Source organism: Stegodyphus dumicola, chromosome 4 (assembly GCF_044657685.1).
Source record: "Stegodyphus dumicola isolate Sdum_Otavi_A_Nest chromosome 4, ASM4465768v1".
Classification (NCBI taxonomy): domain Eukaryota; kingdom Metazoa; phylum Arthropoda; class Arachnida; order Araneae; family Eresidae; genus Stegodyphus; species Stegodyphus dumicola.
The window spans coordinates 139878955-139899251 of record NC_140771.1 but is presented as its reverse complement, the minus strand read 5'-3'; the positions used below and the strand labels follow the sequence as shown (position 1 = coordinate 139899251).

The 20297-nt window shown below is 31.8% G+C and overlaps 1 protein-coding gene across 4 annotated transcripts in view; it reads right to left on the bottom strand.

Annotated features, from left to right (window-relative positions):
• Window positions 1-20297, bottom strand: part of LOC118190395 (WD repeat-containing protein 89) — a 139739-nt gene that overhangs the window by 17808 nt on the left and 101634 nt on the right. For 3 of the 4 annotated variants that reach the window (XM_085815552.1, XM_035361090.2, XM_035361091.2), the window contains exons 7-9: window positions 18464-18527; window positions 11083-11214; window positions 9932-10009 (exon numbers count right to left, since the gene is read on the bottom strand). In XM_085815552.1, coding sequence (XP_085671678.1) covers window positions 9932-10009; window positions 11083-11214; window positions 18464-18527 — 274 coding nt within the window. The remainder of the gene's footprint in view (window positions 1-9931; window positions 10010-11082; window positions 11215-18463; window positions 18528-20297) is intronic. The other variant, XM_085815553.1, reaches the window with a different exon arrangement.

The window sequence follows — 20297 nt, the reverse complement described above, 5'->3', positions numbered from 1 at the left end:
GAAATTGCTTTTTACTCCAAATTGAATTGGCTAAAATGCTTCATAAGAATAAGTTCTTTGAGTATCAGCATCGGTTTGTAATCACTTCTATTCGCAGAAATATTTGGCTTGACTAGAATTGCGGGTTTGGCTTTACCTTATAACTCGAGTAAAGACGAAACACCTTCGTATTTACGTATTTTTATTAATTATTGTTCATTGAACGGGAGTTGGTTTGTTCCCCTTGAAAAGTCAACTAATTTCCGATCAATAACAATGATTACAAGTTTTTAATTTAATTTTTTCTTTTACAATTGAAATTTTGTTCTTCATGATGATTTAATTCCAGTCCCTGCTAAAACATTATTAACATTTTACTTTCAAGTTACTTCAAAACATCTTTCAAAATATAACTTACCAGTATGGATTCACTCTTTTAAAATAATTCTACTTTAATTAAACTTAGGAGATAATATAATCAATTAATCAATATTGTTTAAGAAATAAATTATATATATATATATATATATATACTTTATTAGTAATAGTATTTTTAAAAAATAGAATTCCTAATGGACAAGCATAATAATCAATCATTTATCTCAAATTTTAAGATTATAATTTTACAAGGCATTTTAAAGTCATAACATATAGTATTAACTGGTGGGGAAAGTTGTTCAGCTGTAAAATCTTACAATAAAAATTTACAAGTTCTGTGATATTAACATAAAGAAACATGATATTTAAACATGTGAAATAAAAATACAGTTTTTTATACTGCTTGATAAAAAATAATGATACTTTCCATACTTCAAAAAAACATTAACATGTAAATGTATTATTATTTTACAGAGTTCTTCTGAAATTGAAATTAAAGGAGGTTTTAGTTGTTTGTGCTGAAAATTGCCAATCAGAATACATTTTATTCTGACAAGTTGAAATAACAGTTTAGTTACTAAACTGTAAAGGTTTCTTTGTCAGATTATGGAATAGCCCAGCTTCACTTAAGCTTGTTCACTTGATTTACTCTACATTGACACCGCCAATCCTTAAACAGTAAATTTTTCTAAATTAGGAAACTGTATGTAGTAATTACGAATCTAATAGTTGGTAGAATAGAAATACTAGTTTACAATTTCAGGATAGCTTCATTTGTTAACAGTTTTAGTAATTTGCATTCTTCTATTCATAGTCCGTAATGGCATTTTTAAAACATTCAAATTCTTGATGTTCACAGTATGTTCTAATGTTTAATTTAATTAACTTCTTCCTATAATTCTACAAAACTGTACAGTAGCATTCTTTAGCATTTCTTCTCTTCAATCACAAGCTAAAAAGCACAACAGATTCGTTACACATGGATAAGATATTAACACTATACTAAAACACCAATGAAAGGAAATATTACAGTAATTTTAAGAAAGCAAAGTACTCTAATAATACAAGGGTACCCAAACAGGTCTTGTCGCTTCTGATATGACATTGGAAGAGTGAACCCCAACATAAAAATAGTTGCCAAACCTGGCGATGAAGTGGTTAGGATGGGAGTCCTGACATTGATCAAGAGTATAAAAGTGTGTTGCATCAGTGGTACTTCAAACTTTAGGACCGAAGCTTTTTACAATATTCATAAATGATATGCCTCTACCTCTTCATTTTAATATACTCAAATATGCCGATGACACAGTCATCCTCGCCAGTTCACGAAGTCCAAATAATGCTTTAGAGAAACTTCAGCTCCAAGTCAACATTATTAACAAATTTTGTCAAGACTGGAAAATCAAACTAAATACTGATAAATGCTGCATAGTTCTCTTACGCAGATACAGAAAAAATATCCCAGTGAATATAAATATCCGACTCAATAACCAAGATATTCCTATTGCCAACTCCTATAAATACTTAGGTGTCTATATTGACAAAACCGTAAATTTCAAAGATCATATTCAATATGTTACAAATAAGGCTAATGCTGCTTTCATTGCTCTCTACTCATTAATTGGAAGAAACTCTAAGTTAAACCTCCGTACTAAGAAAAATATCTATGTCTCACTTATTCGCCCAATAATCCTCTATGCAGTTCCAGCCTGGGCTACTGCCCGAAAAATAGACAGACAAAAATTAAATTTTCTTCAAAACAAAATCTTACGTAGCATAGTGAACGCACCCTGGTTCGTGCAAAATTCTCAAATTCACAAAGACCTGGATATCAACCCAATTCACGACCAAATCCTAATTTCTGCACACAACTTCTTTGAAGATATGAGAAATTCTCCCTATGAAGCTATTAAATCGCTTACAGACTATGACCCTACTATTGAGCACGTAGTGAAAAGACCTCGAACGATCCACCACAATTCTAAGTGTTGGTAGTGTATATAATGTTAAAAAAAAAAAAAAAAAAAAATTACTGTTCCTCTGCAGTTACTATTCAAGAAAGATGAACTTTGCAAAGTTAGGACTTTTTTTTTCATCGATGAATTCTTCGTTTTACTACTTATTTAACCAAGATTTTTACTTTTACTTTTTATTTTTACTATTTCGTATCGTGTGTTTTAAAATCAAAGTTCGTGGTAACACCAAGTGCTTACTCTCACTCATTAACCCTAGTGAGCTACATGACCTCATTTTCGCCTTTTACAATTTCCTATTCATTTAATGATTATATCGCAAGTTTAGATTTTCAAGTGTTTCAAAAGACATAGGACTCTTAAATAGATGTTGCTTTTACTATGTTCAAACTTTATTTATTTCCAAAAACTACAAAAAACTTCATTTTTCGAACTCTGACTCCTCGAACAATCTAAATGCCGGACACTGATCACGTTTTTCTGCTCTTCTTGACTCACCCAGAAGCTTAGACTTTTATTTCGCTTCTCGCCACCACTTACGTATATAATCACCCATGCTATACAATTTAGCAAAACTTATTTTATGAGTTCTATCATTTATTGATCTCGCCTTCGGACACGGTGTATTTTTAAATACACGTCTTAAATTTTTAACTTTATGGCCTATGATAAAATGATAATATACTGGTACGAGCTCCTGGTAGCTAAAGCCAGCAGTAAAGATATGATCCAAGATCCAAGAAAGTACTTCAAACACTCGTTCAATACTCACTCATTCTGACTCTGCCCCAGTCCAGTAGGCGGACAGCTAAGTACCTAGTCAAAGAATATGTATTGTTAAGAAGAAAAGCTTCGCAGCAGCAGGAGTGGCTCCCTCCGAACGAAAAAAGACACAACTGTGCATGCGTGAAATATCTGTCACCAAAAAGCGGCAAAGCTCGAAGCTGATGTCGAAGTTCGACGGTCACGTTTATCAAGAGTTTAAAGCTGTGTGACTGCATTTTTCTCCCTACATATTGACAGATATAAAATCAGACATCAAACTGAGATATGGATAATACAACTTCTACTAGTAAAGCAAAAAAGCATGAAAATTTGAGTTTAAATTAACGCGAAAAGTCAAAGAACGATTCATCTTAACCAGCGTTCCTCAATTTCCTGTACACGTGGCGGAGATGGAAAATCACGCCCAGGTACATCACAAAGGGGGAAATTCTTTTATTTCCCTTTTATTTCTAGCGGCGTAGAAGACAAACTGGTTTACATTATGTCTACGGAGCCTTTCCTTCTTTACACAGACTTTCTTTGACCTAGTGATTAGTACATAAAACTTTTTCTTAATTCTGAAGGTACCCTTGGGTACAGAAAAATGTCTTTTTTTAGGACACCTGGGGAGTCATCACAAGTTGAGATGGAATCAGACCATTTGTTAATGTCATCAAAATCACTGAACTCCCGATTAGGAAACAGGATTATCTGAAATCAACGAGAAAGAAAAATAAAAAGAAGAAAATGGAGACTTCATCCAAAACTGATGTGACACAGCAAAAGAAGAACAAAATAGTTGAGGCTGAAATTACTGATGAACAAAAAAAGGTAATATTAAGAAAAATAAAAGTGGAAGAGAAGATGAAAGGGTCGACAGATAAGAAGATTGTCGAACCAACCCAGGCAGAAACAAGAAACCAACGAGATAATGTTCACGAACTCAGCAAAGAAAAGAAGGTCCCTGGATCTCACCGAGGAAATCTGCGAAACCAAAAGAAAAGGATGTTCCCATGGAGGTGAAAAAAATAGATAAGAGAAATTGGACACTGAAAACACTAATGATGAAGAAAGTGCAAATCCCGATGAGAAACCCCCACCTACTGTTTTTCAACAAGGTAAAGTAGACTGGTTAAAAATTGAAGATGATTTAAGAAATTACTGTGAAGAAGATTTTGAAGCTCAGATGAAGTCAAGGCATTTTTTGTTAACGTCAAAAATGTGGACAAACGTAGAAACATTATAAAACTTTCACAGAAAAGAGGAATTCGTTTTCACACCTACCTGATGTCACATGAAAAGGCACTCAGAGTTATATTAAAAGAGCTGCCTGAGGATATCAAATAAGAAGATATTTTCGCAGACCTAGAAAAAAGAAAATTTCCAATTCTAAAAATTAAGCAATTTTCCCGAAGTAGAAGAAATAAATTTGAAAAACTACATATCTGGCTTCTAGAATTGAAGAAAAACAAGAATGGATACACTATTCACTCACTGAACAATATGTTCAGCATAAATGTTAAGATAGAAAAGTACAATCCATGCAGAAGACCAACATAGTGCTATGGATGTCAAGAGTGGGGACATTCGCAGCATCTATGCAATAATGCAGTAAGGTGTTGTAAATGCGGTGAGAAACATAGGAGCAATATGTGTTCCCTAAAGAAAGAAGAAAAGCTAGTTTGCATTTTCTTCAAACAAAATCATGTATGCAGTTACTGTACCGTGGGTGTAAAGTGTACAAAAAAAAATTTGAAAAAATAGTGAAGAAACCCATGCAGCAAGCACCGAAAGAATTCATTAGGAAGGAAGCTGATTTCCTGCAGCTAATCGAAGTAGCAAAAAAGAAAAGCGAAATATAAGACCACTTTTTAGTGAGAAAATGCAAGAATCCCTTTTAAAAAGGTTTGGAAAATTATAAAGATCCCTGAAGAAGCCAGTGAAGCGATGTCTTGGTTACAAGACCCGAAAATTCAGGATTTCATATGAAATATCATCGAACATATAGGCAGAAACAGAGCAGCAAAAAGTATGACACAGAAATTAGCAGTTGAATTTCGAGCGGCAATGTATATTATGAAAATCCCAGAAGAGAAAGATCAGCTGACAAACGCACACCTGATGATAAATAAGGAATTACCGTATATACCCGCGTATAAGTCGAGATATTTTGGACAAAAAAAAAGATTTCAAAGTGGTGGGGTCGACTTATACGTGGGGCCATAAAAAATTAAAAGAATCGGAAGTTCAAAAATTTCTTTATATAATGCAGTTGTTTCCTTCCCGCACTCAAATTGGACGACTTATCAAATAAGTCACTTACTTGAAGTAATTTCATGACTTAAATTATGTGATGAACTAATCACAGAGTTTCATACTTTAACTAGAGTAGGTTTCGATTAAACCAAAGAATTTTCGGCCCCCGAACAACCGATCAATATCGAGCAATAAAAAAGTTTCGCCAACACACCAAGAAAAGAGAAATGCAGATAGTTTTTATGTAGACACGGAAGATGATGGTATATTTGAAAGTGAAAATGACGACGAAGGCTCTAGTAGTGATTGTAACAATACAGAGTTCGAGACTGAAAATATGTATGATGACGAGCCAATGACGACAGAAGAGTTCTATGAAATGTTTGGCGAATCTGACCATGAATCGGACGTTGAAGGATTTTGATTTTGTTTATTTACCAAGGTATTTTTTATCATATATTTACTTTTTTTCCTCAGATGATTTTGAATATATGTACTACTTAAAAAAATTTTTTCAAAGTTTCTCGATCGAATTCGGAAGTGGGGGGTCGACTTATACGCGGGTTTCTTATTTTCTACAAATTTTTTATGTCGAAGTGGGGGATCGACTTATACGCGGGTATATACGGTAATCATTTTCTAAAATTTCATTTTCCTTCCCTCACAGATTTCCTGTTTCAAGAAGCATCGGTCGGGGTCAGTTCTTGGGAGGGTGACCTCCCATGTGACTGGCTCTGGTCAATCACAACTGACTGTCAACAGAGAGGACTTTCTACAACTAAAGGAGGCTTTTTCCTAGCTCTACCTCATGGCAATGCCCCCTGTGACCTTTTTTGCCTGCGGGCGGTGGTGTTAATTAACACCCATTAATTTAAAAACAACCGCAATTGGCCTAGGGGCATTTTGAATGATTGGCAAATACCCGTTGGTGGTAGACACCAAAATTTAAGTGATGATTCCTAGATTCCTACTTCAAACATAACTCACACAGCGACTGATTGAAGTAGACACATTAAAGGCGCTCGTTTGCAGTTATTTGCTGTATGATTTTAAAGTAGACCTGTCAGCAGCAGAATCAAGTCACCAAATTTTCCAGGCCTTTGGGGATTATGCTGTTATAACAAATGAAATGCTAGGCAATAGTTCCAAAAGTTCAGGCCAGAGAATATATCTCTTAGTGATGCACCACGCAGCAGTCGGCCACAAGTGCAGGACAACGAAGCCCTGAGTAGCCATAGAGAGTGACAGTAGCCAAACATGTGGTGAGCTTGCTGCACACTTCCAGGTATTTGATGAAACGATCAGACTTTATTTGCACTGCATAGAGCTGAGTAAGTGTGTACCCCACTCACTGTCCGATGCAAACAAGCAACACTGTGTTGCTGCCTGTTTGTCATTGCTAACTCAGCACTGCGATGCATCCATATTTTATCAAGTACTCACCAGCGATGAAAAGTGGGTCTAGTATAATCCAGACATTCCAGACTTTGGTTGTCACCATGGGACCCTGTGCCTCATACTGTGAAACCTTCTCTCCACCCACGCAAGATTATGCTCTGTATCTGGTGGACTAGTCGCCAAGTGGTGCACAATAAGCTCCTGCCAGTGGGCCAAACCATCACAGCAATTGAAGCAAAATTGTATTCACAGTAGTTGGAATGTGTGCATCAAGCACAGATGCATAAAGAGCCAGCATTGGTCATTCGTAAGGGTATACTCCTCCTCCATGACAATGCGAAGCCACATGTGGCTCGGGAGTCTAGGGACACCATCCAGCAACTGGGCGGGGAGACACTATCCCCTCCACCATACTTCCCAGACCTTGTGCAAACAGATTACCACCTTTTCAATTCCCTGGACAACTATATTCGTGAGAAAAACCTTCATCAACCGGCCAAACCTCAAAAAGGACCTCACGGACTTCTTTGCATCCAAGACTCCTGAATTTTACTGCAATGGCATCGCACAGCTAGCCACTCATTGGCAAAAGGCAGTGGATGACAGTGGTGATTACTTTGAGGATTAGTGGTGATTATTATTTGCTTTATGACTTTTTCTTTCTGACTATCCAAAATGGTAAGAATTGTTTTGGTTAAATTGTAGAATAAAAATGATAAAATATATTATCTACTTTCAGCCTCAAGTTTATTTTCTACGCTACTTTCTCATGCAACCAGACGCCTAAAATAATTATTATAAAAAAGAAAAAATAAATTTTAATATATAGTCCAGCTAGTGTAATTTCATGAGCCCATATACTAATTAACAATAACACAGATAAAGAACCATATTTATTGCTTTTAAATTTCAGTAAACAGTAGTCTTTTAATGAATAACAAATATATTAAATTTGAAAGTTAAATATCTTACACTTTGTAAAAGGGCAACACAATGGCACATGAAAGGTACATACAGTACAAAGTCCGAAATCCGGATGCCCATTATCCGGAATGATCTAAAATCCGGACCTCAAAACCAACTACAACATTTTTCTTATATGCTTTATGCATGTGCATTTGATTCTCCCCTCCATGCATAATAAAGCATCTGGAGAGTCCCGATTCTTAATTTCACTTCAACACTACATAAAATACCTTGTTATTGAAGAAACAATCATTTTAGCATAAATTTGTATGATCAGTAATTTGGCTCCATTGCTGCATATTTGCTTGGCACACATTTCAAATCGAAACATTCCACATAGATACGTCGTTGATCTGACGGCAACCTGGCAAATCCTTATTTATTATACTTTCCCTTCATCACCGCATGTTAATCAAAACATGACAACTTGAGTAATGACTCATGTAGTGATGCCTAAACAATTTTTAGTAATTGAATAATAAAGAAGTGAAGTGACCTTTTATGTTGACATTAAGCTTGGCAATGATTACAGATTTAAGTTAAATGCGCTAAAAAATGTTGACGAGGAAAAATTTACCAAAACTATTTTTCCATATGCTAAAAACAAATTTTGATGATGATATTCATAGACTCCCAAAGATTACATTTAATAATTGAATTAAGAATAACTGATTTGTTATTCACATAAACCCAGAACCAGTGCCAAGGCTCGTATGGCCGCAACGAATAGCAAAATTTAGGACCCACAGAGACTTCATCAGGCGGTAAGATATCTAGCGTCCTCAATAAGTATATGTGTGAATTTATTTATTCAGAACTTAAGAGAAACTATTAACACAAAAAAACGAAGCAACTTAAACAACTTACATTGAAAGAAATGTTTAATAAGGTAAACAAATAAATATTAAGGGTTTTTTTTTTTTTTTTTTTTTTTTTTTTTTTTTTTTTTTGTAAATTTTGATACCCTTTAGATCATAAATACTTCATTATTTCATAAATCATGATTTCATATTTTAAATTTTAAAATTTCTACATGCGATCTTACTAGATTTAAACTGATAATCTAATATCCGGAAAAATCCCAAATCCGAAATTGCCAAAGTCGTTATTTTCCAGTCCAGATTTTGGACTTTGTACTGTATATGTTTTTTCAAGCAGCACAAAGCATTCCTTTTAAATTGCTGTGTTAGTTGATTACATTTGAAAGATAAATATTTTATGCTTTACCAAATGGTGCACATTATTTTTAAACTGCCAAGTTTATTAATCAAAGTTTTGTTGACTTTCCAGGAAATATTTAAAAAAAACTTTTTTAAATTAAAAAATTCCAGCTCTGATGTTCAAGTGGAGGACAATCCGTGTTCAAAATTTGGTGACTCTACATACCACCATTTTTCCAGAATACAAGGAACAAATATATATACATACACACTGTTACAAATGTTGTTTACATGTAAATAATTTTAGTGAAATTGTAGTATCTTTAGTATAATGTAACATGAAATGCTTGAAAAAGCTATGATCTGCCAGAAAAATAAGATTACAGGGGCAAGTCTAATTAACATTGAGGTAAATAATATCACTGATGCCAAATTTGGCAAGAAGGTGACCATTTAGTGACATTGGGTTTGGGTCTGTGTAACTGTAATTAAATAAATGTAATTGATCCCTAAACACAACTGTATCCAGCCCTAATATGTAGATTTAACTATTTCGGCCTTCCAGTAATTTCAAGAAATGGAAGGCACTAGAGATTTCTCAGCAGCCGGGGGGAAACTTAAAACCTGAAAAGACCATCAGTTCTCAGTTTTAGTTCAGAGCTGAATTCAGAGTTGTAAGAGATCGCCATGTGAGTTTTGCTCTTTGGATGTGCTTTGCTTTGCATTGTGTTTCATGTTACTAGTAGTTTGAAGTGTTAACTGCTGATTGTGCTCTGCCATACTGAGAAGAGCAGTATGAATACTTTTGAGGAAAATTACAAACCTGTAAAGTGTTTCTTTTGGGAAAATAAATTCTATCATGCTATCATCGGTTCTGTGTGCATTCAATCCACTATGAAACTGTATGCATGCAACAATACACACATACTTACATTCATACAGATTTTTTGCTACTTAATAACACAGACTACTGCTACTTTAGATAACTTTCATCTGAAAATATTTTAAACTGACAAAGAAATTGAGAATTATATTATTCATGAAAAACATACTTACTTCGTTCACAGACCAAAGCTGAAATTCTTCATTTCCAGTTGTACAACAAAGGTTTTCTTTACACCAAGAAAATCTGATCTTTCAAAAAATAAAAAAAAATAACTATTTTAAAATCAAAACTATATTTTGATTTTTCAAATAACTGAAACAGATACAAATATTTAAAATTAGGCCAAAAAATCAATCTTAATTTGATCAACTCTGTTTTAAGTTTGAAAAAAAAAAATAAGTAAAGAATTTGTTTTCAGTGTATATGGGCTCTTACTATTATTTCTAAAGATTTTTACATTTAATGTGCTCTTATGTGAGGTATATGTTCTTATGTGAGATATATTTCACAATTAGATTTTGAATAAAATTGTATCAATTTTGAGGGCACAAGGCCTCCTTCTTCAAGAGGGGGGGGGAATTTTTTTTGAGAGAGTTTTATTCAAAATCCATCTCAGACAAAGATTACTTTTTTCTTCTTTTTTTGCCTAATTTTAAATTTTACATTGGTGTATTTCTCTTCTATTAGATACATATATATTTAAAATTCATCTATAAATTGGTATAATCAATAATCCACACCATATTCTGATTTTAACATGTTGATGTCTAATTTTTCAAAACTTTCCAACAATATTTTGGCAATCAATAATTTATGTAGAAGGACATATCTCACATAAGAGCACATTAAATGTAAAAATCTTTAGAAATAATAGTAAGAGCCATATACACTAAAAATAAATTCTTTACTTTTTTTTTTTTTTTTTTTCCCAAATTTAAAACAGAGTTGATCAAATTATGAAAAATCTTTTATGTATAATATAAAAAAAACATTTTTTGATATGCCTAAAATGCAGTTTGAAAGAAGCCAATATTAAAACTATATACACTATATTCATTATCTGCTTATTTTATAGTATTCATATCTTCAGTGGGAATATAAATTTTAAATGGCATTGAAATAAATAATTAAAAATTACTTGCTTCAAAAAGATAATTACACATTTTCCAAATCTCTAATGAAAAAAATTAAATACACATCTTGAAAACAATTATTATGCATTTTAATTGATTTAATTGCATTAAGAAAAGATATACACAAATTCATTTATTGGAAGTAAAAGTTAAAATAAGAGACAGAAAAAAAAAAAAAAAATACATACTACAGAAGAACCAATGTTAAGGGTAGACAATAATGCATCTTCCTCTGAACAGCCCATAAGGTCAAATACATTAATTAGACCATCTACTGATGATGAAGCCATACCAGTGTTATGTGTAGGATGAAACTGAACCTTAAAATAATTTTTTTAAAATCAAACTGTATTAAAATATCATTTTAACTTCCATAAGGACATGTTTGCTAATACAGCTAAAAATTCATATTCTAGCAAAGTAACTCAACAATACTGCTGTAATGAAAATTCTTTTCAAGCTTCTGAAAATTTTAATCTTTATTTCATTACAAACATTGTCACAGAAGAAAATCTGGTACTTTGTTATTATCCACATTCCCACTGGAAGTTTGCAAAAAAGGATTCATAAGGCAAAGCATTGCATCACCAAAATAGTTGTGCTTAGGCTGGTGCACAATATCAAAGTTATATGAAGTCGAATTTGGGAAATACTCTGATTTTTTTAAGTGAAAACAGATCATTGTACGTAGAGGACAGCACACACACACACACACACACACACACACAAAAAAAAAAAAAAAAAAAAAAAAAGAGAGAGAGAGAGAGAGAGAGAATTTCTCAAAAACTTATACATGTTTTACTATATATGTTTCAGGCATTTTTAATTTTATTGATTGCTTACTCTTGTATGACATACTAAGCGTGCCACCATTCTGAAAATGGCTGTTGCCTTTTGAACATTAGCTTGATAAAAAAAAATTGTCACCAACAAGCTTACAAATGTTCTCTAAAGTGAACTTATTAGTATGGATGCAGATAATTAAAAAGTAACTAAAATTTTAAGCTAATTCTCAAAATTTAACAAAAAAAGCTATTAACCAATCAGAGCCAGGAGAAGGGCAAGGCATGAAAAGCACTTGCCTCAGATGAACAAATAGATAGGGTGCCAAATTAGGTATTCCAGAAATATGTATTAAAAATAATTTAGATCAATTAGAATTGATGACATTTGTTCTCAAAAGTTTTGTCTTTTCACAGAACTGTATACCCTATTTTCTAACATTAAAATTTATTATTAGAAATTAACATATAGAAGTAGATTTATGTTTCTAATAACGAGCTTCATAACTTAAATCTGCCAAGGAATATCACACATTGCAAACATCAGCAATTTTCTCCAGTCTCCATTCAATCCAAACAGCAGCTCGTACCACTCTCACTTTGCCAAAACAAGGTTTCCAAAGTTCATTAACTGCTAAAATTTGTGTCAATAGAGCAAACACACAAAAGTTTGTAGGAATTGCATCTGGAGCTTAAACAAGGATGTTTAAAAATTAAGTGCACCTTTCTATCAATATCTTCTCATACGAAATTTGGTTTGATCCAATTTTGTTTCCACAAGTTTAACACTTGATGAGCAAACAGGCTGTATTTCTGTCCTATTGTACCAACATTTAATTTCTCTGAGAATAAGCAGTTGGTTTTATTTAAGTTATTCCTGGAATAGCTACAGTTTTTGGTAGATGGGTTAAAAAAAAACAGCAACTTAGTGTTTTTTTAACTGGAATATACAGAGAGTAAAGAATATAAAGAAGTAAGATGAAATTATTTTATTTGTTTCATAGTCTATAATAATAGAAAAAGGAGTTGCTTATTATTAAACAAATAAACAAGGAAACAAATAAACAAAATTCAAAATTTTGTAGAGTAAAATTAAAGACAAATCATTTTGGCTTATTTTGAGGGAACTAATATTCAAACTGCAAAAATACCAGTATTTACTGATATCAGTAATACCAAAAAAATATTCTTACTTATTAATAATAATTGCAGTAAATTAACGTTACTTTATTAAAATAAATATAATAAGTAAAAGATTGTTATTCCCACTTTATTAAACTAGAAGCTAATGTATCAAACATTGGCGACATTCTGTAATAACTAGACTTCTATGATATGCTGCACAAAGTTTTCAGTTTTTGCTCATTCTTAATGTGAATACAAGCCAGTTTTGCACAGAAAGTCCTCTACAAACGACCTCGCCATTTTGCCTAAATCAAATTGAAAACTTGTTCAATTCAAAAATAATTACTTAACATTTATATAAATTTATCAAATTTAAATAAGGTAACAAACAATAAATCATTGCAATGAGCTAAAAATAAAAACTCTCGAAGCAAATTAATCAAAAAATGCTATGTAACTCATATGCATCAAATTTACTATTGCAAGAAACCAAACAGATAATTAAAAGCTTGCAATACGGAGCTGTAACTATACATAAAACTTACACTCATAAAACAGCGATTAACCTATACTCAAATCCCGATGAAGCACAAGTATTTGTATGGTTTTTTTGCATATATCCCCTTAGAAAGTCCTCCGTGAAAGCAAGCTTTTGTTAGACAAATAGTTTTAGCATGCTTTGAATCTCCTGTTATGAATTATGCAAACACACAAAATAGAAGGATAATCACTTTCTACTTAAATTTAAAATTCATGATATTTTTTGACACTAAGCAGCTAAAATTTAGATCTTTTAAAGGTGAGTCTTAAAGATAGTTTAGTTCTATTCTATCAGTTAAAAGTCAACATTAAGAACATTTTAACTTTGCCAGTTACTATTGCTAGTGGTAAGATAAACTTCAACAAATTTAAAACTAATATATATATATATATATATATATATATATATATATATCCATATATATATATATATGTATTTTTCAATTAGTCGAGAAAAATTATCAAACATGGCACCTCTCTCTACAACTTATGAATTAAATACTGAAGTAGTATTTAAACAAATACACATTTATGTTCTTGCTTTATTACAAGAAAAAATAAATTATGAAAAAAGCTTGAATAGATTAAGTGCAATAATTTTTACAATTAACTACTTTACTAGTTATGCCATTTTAGTGTAATTTGCTATTTATGAAAGAGGTATTTTTAACACTTTTTTTTTTAATTTAAAAACTAAGTCAGCTGTATATCCTTCATAGTAAACTATTTCTAAAAACTGTAAATTATTGCATCATTTCCCTAAATATATAATTGAAAGAGATACAACATTTTAATTTTAAATATTTACCTTTAACAAATGTAAAATTCCACATATATAGTTAATTCAACATTATGCACTGACACAAATATATCTCTTTGCCTCAGGTAAACAAATATCTATATGGCAATACTCTCTTGTTATGACTACTGCTACCCATTTAATAAAAAAAAATTTTCTGACCATCATCAGTATAAGTTGATCATACCTGTCAATGTTCAACATCATTTGCAATGCTGCAGAAAACATTATTATTAGAATATGTACTACTAGAAGAGGATCCTAGAGAGTAGTTAATAATGGTTTATGTGATGACTGCAATAGCAATATTTGAACCAGGCAGACAGCATAAGCTGTGTCTGAACTAATGATCTAGAGCAGCGGTTCTCAACCTTTTGACTAATGCGTACCATCTATTTTGCAATGACTATTGTTTAATTTCTCAACAGAAATATTAAAAAAAAAGTTTTGCCATTTGCACAACCTATTGGCTGTTTATATTAAATTTGTACAGATAAAAAAATATTAGATTAAAAATTGATTACCATTTTTACTATCAAAATTTAAGTTACAATAATATAATTCTAAAATTTAGGGTGAAATTTGGGCTTTTAAGAGTGATCAATTTCTTTATATTCGTCTGATCTTATTTCACTTAGTTTTAATCATAAATTAAGATCTACTTCTAATTTTGTTCTGTATTTATTTTTCCAATATAACATGGAAGAAAATCCTTGTTCACACAAATAGGTTATGCACAAAGGCAATAAAAATTTAATAGCTTTATTTGAAATGTCTTTAATTTTTTTTTTTTTTCCCTTTTTGGTTCAGCCTAAAGTTAACAAGTGTGTTATGTTTGAAATCTTCAATTACAGTTCAATCATAGGAAATGTCTATCAATCCTTCTTTTTCTTCACAAGATTCCTGAATTTAGTAGTTAAAAATACTTTGCGTACCACCTATTTTTCTCTTGCACGGTTGAGAATCGCTGACCTAGAGTTAACAGTATCTCAGAATGTTCTTTGTCTGAACATAAGTCCTTAATTTTTTTTCTGGATCTAAATCTGATGTCTATTATGGATAATACTGTAAATCTTATATTGTGGCAACACTACAAAGTATGCCCACATTTCATTTCAGCACAAGTCTCTATTCAGCCTTATATTTTGCTGATATAACGCTAGAGTGTAAGATCTCAAATGGCTGGAACGAAGAGCAACCTTCAATCATCCCATAACAGGGGTCGGCAACCTGCGGCTCTTTGGATGTGAAGCTGCGGCTCTTTAGTTCCATACGCAACTATTATTTATTTTATCCAAAAACAAAAAAAAAAAAAAAAAAAAAAAAAGATGAAGAAAAGCATCGAGAATTCAATCGGGATTGGACGCAGTCGTTCGCTTTCATATGCAACTCAGATGGCCTTCCGACTTGTCTCATTTGGGATTGGACGCAGTCGTTCGATTTCATATGCAACTCAGATGGCCTTCCGACTTGTCTCATTTGCCATGAAAAACTCGCAGACAATAAGAAATCAAATTTAGGGAGACACTTCACTAAAAAACACACTCAGTTTGCTAGTAAATATCCAGCCGGCGAAGAATGAAAAAAAAAAAAACTATCGACGAGATCCAAAAACAAAAACAGCAATCAAGATCCATGTTAAGTAACTGGACGCAATCCACAAGTAATGTTAATCTGGCAAGCTTTGCGGTATGATTAGAAATTGAAAAAAAAAAAAAAAAAAAAAAAGCAAACCATTCACAGATGGGGAATATGTCAAATATTGCTTCATACGTGCATCTGAAGAACTGTTTTGTGATTTCAAAAACAAACCAGAAATCTTGAAAAAAAAATCAAAGATTTGCCACTATCCACTAAAACTGTACAAGATAGAAAAGCTAAAATGTCTTCAAATGTAACATATTTGCAGGTGGAAGATATTCAGCTTTCTTCTGCTTTATCACTTGCTACAGATGAGTGTTGCAACATAAAAAACATGGCACAAGTTGCCCTTTTTGTCAGGTACGTGTCTTCCCGAGATCCAAAAGAAGAACTTATAGGATTGATACCGCTCTCGGGACAAAATAGAGGGGAAGATATAGCGAATGCCATGCAAAAATGTCTTGAAGGCAATAAGATCGATTTAAATAAAATCGTTTCAATAGCAACTGATGGAGCCAGAAGTATGACAGAAAAAAATAAAGGGGCAACAACGATTCTTCAGAGCAAAATAAACCCCGAAATTCTTATGTTTCACTGCATAATACACAAAGAAGGGCTTTGTGCCCAAACATTTCTGGCCGAAATAGTTGAGGTTATGAATTTGGTAATCAAGATTGTTATCAGCATCTCGTCAAAAGGCACTGTACCATCGTCAGTTCAAAGAATTCTTAAACGAAATGGAGACTCAGTATTCCGACTTCCTTCTTCACAATAAAGTGCGATGGCGTTGAAGCGTTCTGCTTTGTGCCTGAATGAAATAAATACATTCCTAAATGAAAAAGGCATTAATCACCCTGAATTAGAGAATGATAAATGATTGCAAAAATTTTACTTTATGGTGGATGTCACAGCGAAATTAAATGAGCTGAATCTAAAACTGCAAGGAAAGGGAAGCCCAGCTTATGTTTTGGTAGAAGAATTGGTTTGTTTTGAAGAAAAATTAATTCTTTTTGCAGAAGATATTCAGAGCGGTAAATTACTTCATTTTCAATTTCTAAAGCAATATCGCGATAAAACCAGTGCAACTGTTGACACGAATTACTTCAGCACAGTTATAAAAAAAAATTAAAGATGAATTTGCTGACAGATTTGAGCAATTCAAAACCAACAAAACCACTCTAGCATTCATAGTAAATCCTCTCAACACAAATAGTAAAGAAATCCACATTGAGCCATTTGGAATTGATACTTGATCTCTAGAAATGCAATTTATCGATTTAAAAAGTAAAGCTTTGTGGAGTGGAAAATTTACAGAGATGAAAAGCAAGTTGGAAGAGTTGGAGGTCCAGAAATGTATGTATGTAACACAACAAAAGTGGACAGCTTTAAAAGAAATGCCGCGAGTTGAGGCACTTATATTCGACTCATGGAATAGTCTTCCAGATTGCCACAGTGAGGTGAAGAAGTTGGCATATGGAGTGCTGACTATCTTTGGATCGACATATTCCTGCAAGCAAGCATTATCTTGCATGAATATAATTAAAAGTACAGTAAGAAGCCAACTAACAAATAAAAATTTAGAGTTGTGTTTGAAACTTAAAACAAGAAGTTGTGAGTCAAATTTACCTAAACTTTCTAAAATCATGCAAAGCCGTCAAATTTATCCAAACTTTCTAAAACCATGCAAAGCCAACACTCCCATTGAATTTGTTTGCTCAAATGTATGTTTTTTTTTTTTTTTTTTTTTTTTTTTTTTTTTTAATTTAAGTACAAGTTACATTGTTTAGTAAAGTTTAAATTCTCTACTTTAATAACCATGCAAAGCCATTCATCCCATTGAATTTGTTTGCTCAATTGTTTGTTATTGAAGTACAAGTTAGTGTTGTAAGTAAATGTTTACTTAAATAATAAGTAATTATCTAATAATGCCCTATATATATTATCTAATTTGTTGTGAAAAACACTATTTATATATGAATAAATAGATATGTTTTATGAATAAATAGATATTTTTTTCTTATGAATAAATAAATTAGTTTTTAAAACACAATAACACGCGAATAAATACTAATTCAGAGAATGGTGGTTCGGTAAAACCATCGAAACTAGTCCTGTGAAAATTTTGAAAATATAATGCTGATTTTTGTTGTTTGACTTGCGGTTTTGCAGCCGAGGATGGTGGTTCAGAAAAACCATCGAAACTAGTCCTGTGAAAATTTTGAAAATATAACACTGATTTTTGTTGTTTGACTTCTGAATTAGATTAGTTTTTTTTAATCAAAAAACTTTATTTATGCGAGTACTGTTTATTGTTGGCAATAAAAAAATTTGTGGCTCTATAAAAACTTTGAAATTTTGTAAATTGTAATTTTTGACTCTTCAGACTCAAAAGGTTGCTGACCCCTGTCCTATACGCTTGCGCAAAAGGCCACCCTTTTAAGATGATTACAAATTTTTACTGTGCACCACACAAACTTGATCAAATGGCATTTAAAAATTATTAAATTACTATAAAATCCTAAAACACAAAATACGCAAATTTATGAAGATCATAAAAAAAATTTCCCGAATAACTTTAGGGGGGGGGGAATATTTCAAAGAACGTTAATAAAAATTATAATATAACTTTATTAAAATTAGCAATAATTAACAACAGTAGGCACAATTTGAAATATAATTTACCTGAGTAATATCGTCAAAATGACAATTCCAGTAGCCACCAAGATTTTTTGATGTTCTACGATCCCTACAAAATAAGTACATAACTTAAAACAAACAAAACAAAAAAGGGAGACCAACAGAATAATTCAGTGATAAATATAACAGAGTAATTATAAACAGAATTATATATTTTCTCGTTACTGTATGAGGAACATATATAATTTTTAAATCTTACTTTGCATATAAGACATTAAAAGAAAAATGTTCCCTAAATTGGCTAACCATAAATGCTATTTCAGTCTGTGAATGTGACCATTATTTGCTCCTCACTTTAATGCTGGTGTTAAAAGCTTCGAAACTACAATCTTTTTACTTTCCCTCGTAGTGTTAATAAAGGAACATTATAGGTTAGCGACTCATAATTCACTATTTTCAGGGATCTCTCTTTTCATTACAGAGAGAACCTATTCAATGATGGACTAGAAAATATCATATTCAGTATAAAGATAAATTATAATGGTAAATAATGGATACAATTTCTTTAGCTAAAAAATACACAAATAGAATTGTTTTCTAAAAAGCCTTTTGATAACAGTTGAAAGAGCAACTAAAACTATTGCTGGATATTTTTAAAAATTTTTTATTTAAACAGGGTTGCCACTCAAACAGGAGAATGAAATTCCCTAACTTTTTCAGGTGTGTTTTAAGAAAATTCCAGTTTATCTGCATAGTGCACATTTTCTGTGCTCAGAGGTAAATCAATTATGATAACAATTGAAATAACAAAAATTTGGCAATTACATATGACTGACTTATTCACAAAGCATTACTATTATAACTATAATAGCATTTGTTTTCTACACTGAAGACTGAGATTAGAATCTGCCCAATCTGGATTAAAGATGCCCCAACCCTCTTTTTTTTTTTTTTTTTTTTTTTGTTGTTGTTGTTGTTGTCCAGACATTTTGCAGCTAAATGAAAGAAATATCTATTTAATGATATTTTTTAATAAATTCAGATATGTTATATTTATTTAGCAGCATACATAAGCAAAACATATGTGTAATAAATTTCATGATTTCATTAAAATTAGTTTCAAAAGCATGCCAGAAAAAATTGGCGGAAATTTGAAAGTATTATTAACTAATAATAAATAAATTTAGACAGAAAAAGCCACATTAAATTATACAGATTACATTAAAATAAAGTTACTTAGAGATTAAAAACTGAATTACAATAATCAACAATATTTTGGTGAATATAATTATAAATGGTTAGCATAGATGACTGATTACTATTTTTTTTTTTTTTTTTTTTTTGCTGCAAAATGACATGGCATTTATTAAAACGAAAGAAAAAAAAGTTTTAAAAGATTTTGTGGTAAAATCTTAGTATAGGGTATGGCCTTGGCATGATTTTGAAAACTGTCACCAAGATATCTGTTAAATAAGATAGCATTTGCACCCACATTTGATCCTCAAAGCACTTAATAAAATTTTGTTTGTTTGTTTCATTGAAAACATGCATTCATCTCTTTAGCTAAAAAACCTTATTAAGAACTTTGCGCCTCTACTTAACCAACAGATTTTGGTGCATACCAACAGATTTGTGTGCTGTTTATCCATGTTTCCAGAGAGCTTTTCATAACTTCTGGAGTGAAGTGGCTATTGTTTAATGAAGTTCACTATTTTTATAACACCACCAAATACTTTTGCAGTTCATTGATATCAGCACTTCTATACGAATAAAACAGTACGATAAAACAACACAGACATTTTTTCCCCTTTTACTATAAGTCTTTCAAGGAAGATCCCCCTTTTTTTTTTCAGATACGCAGATAAAATATTAACTACAG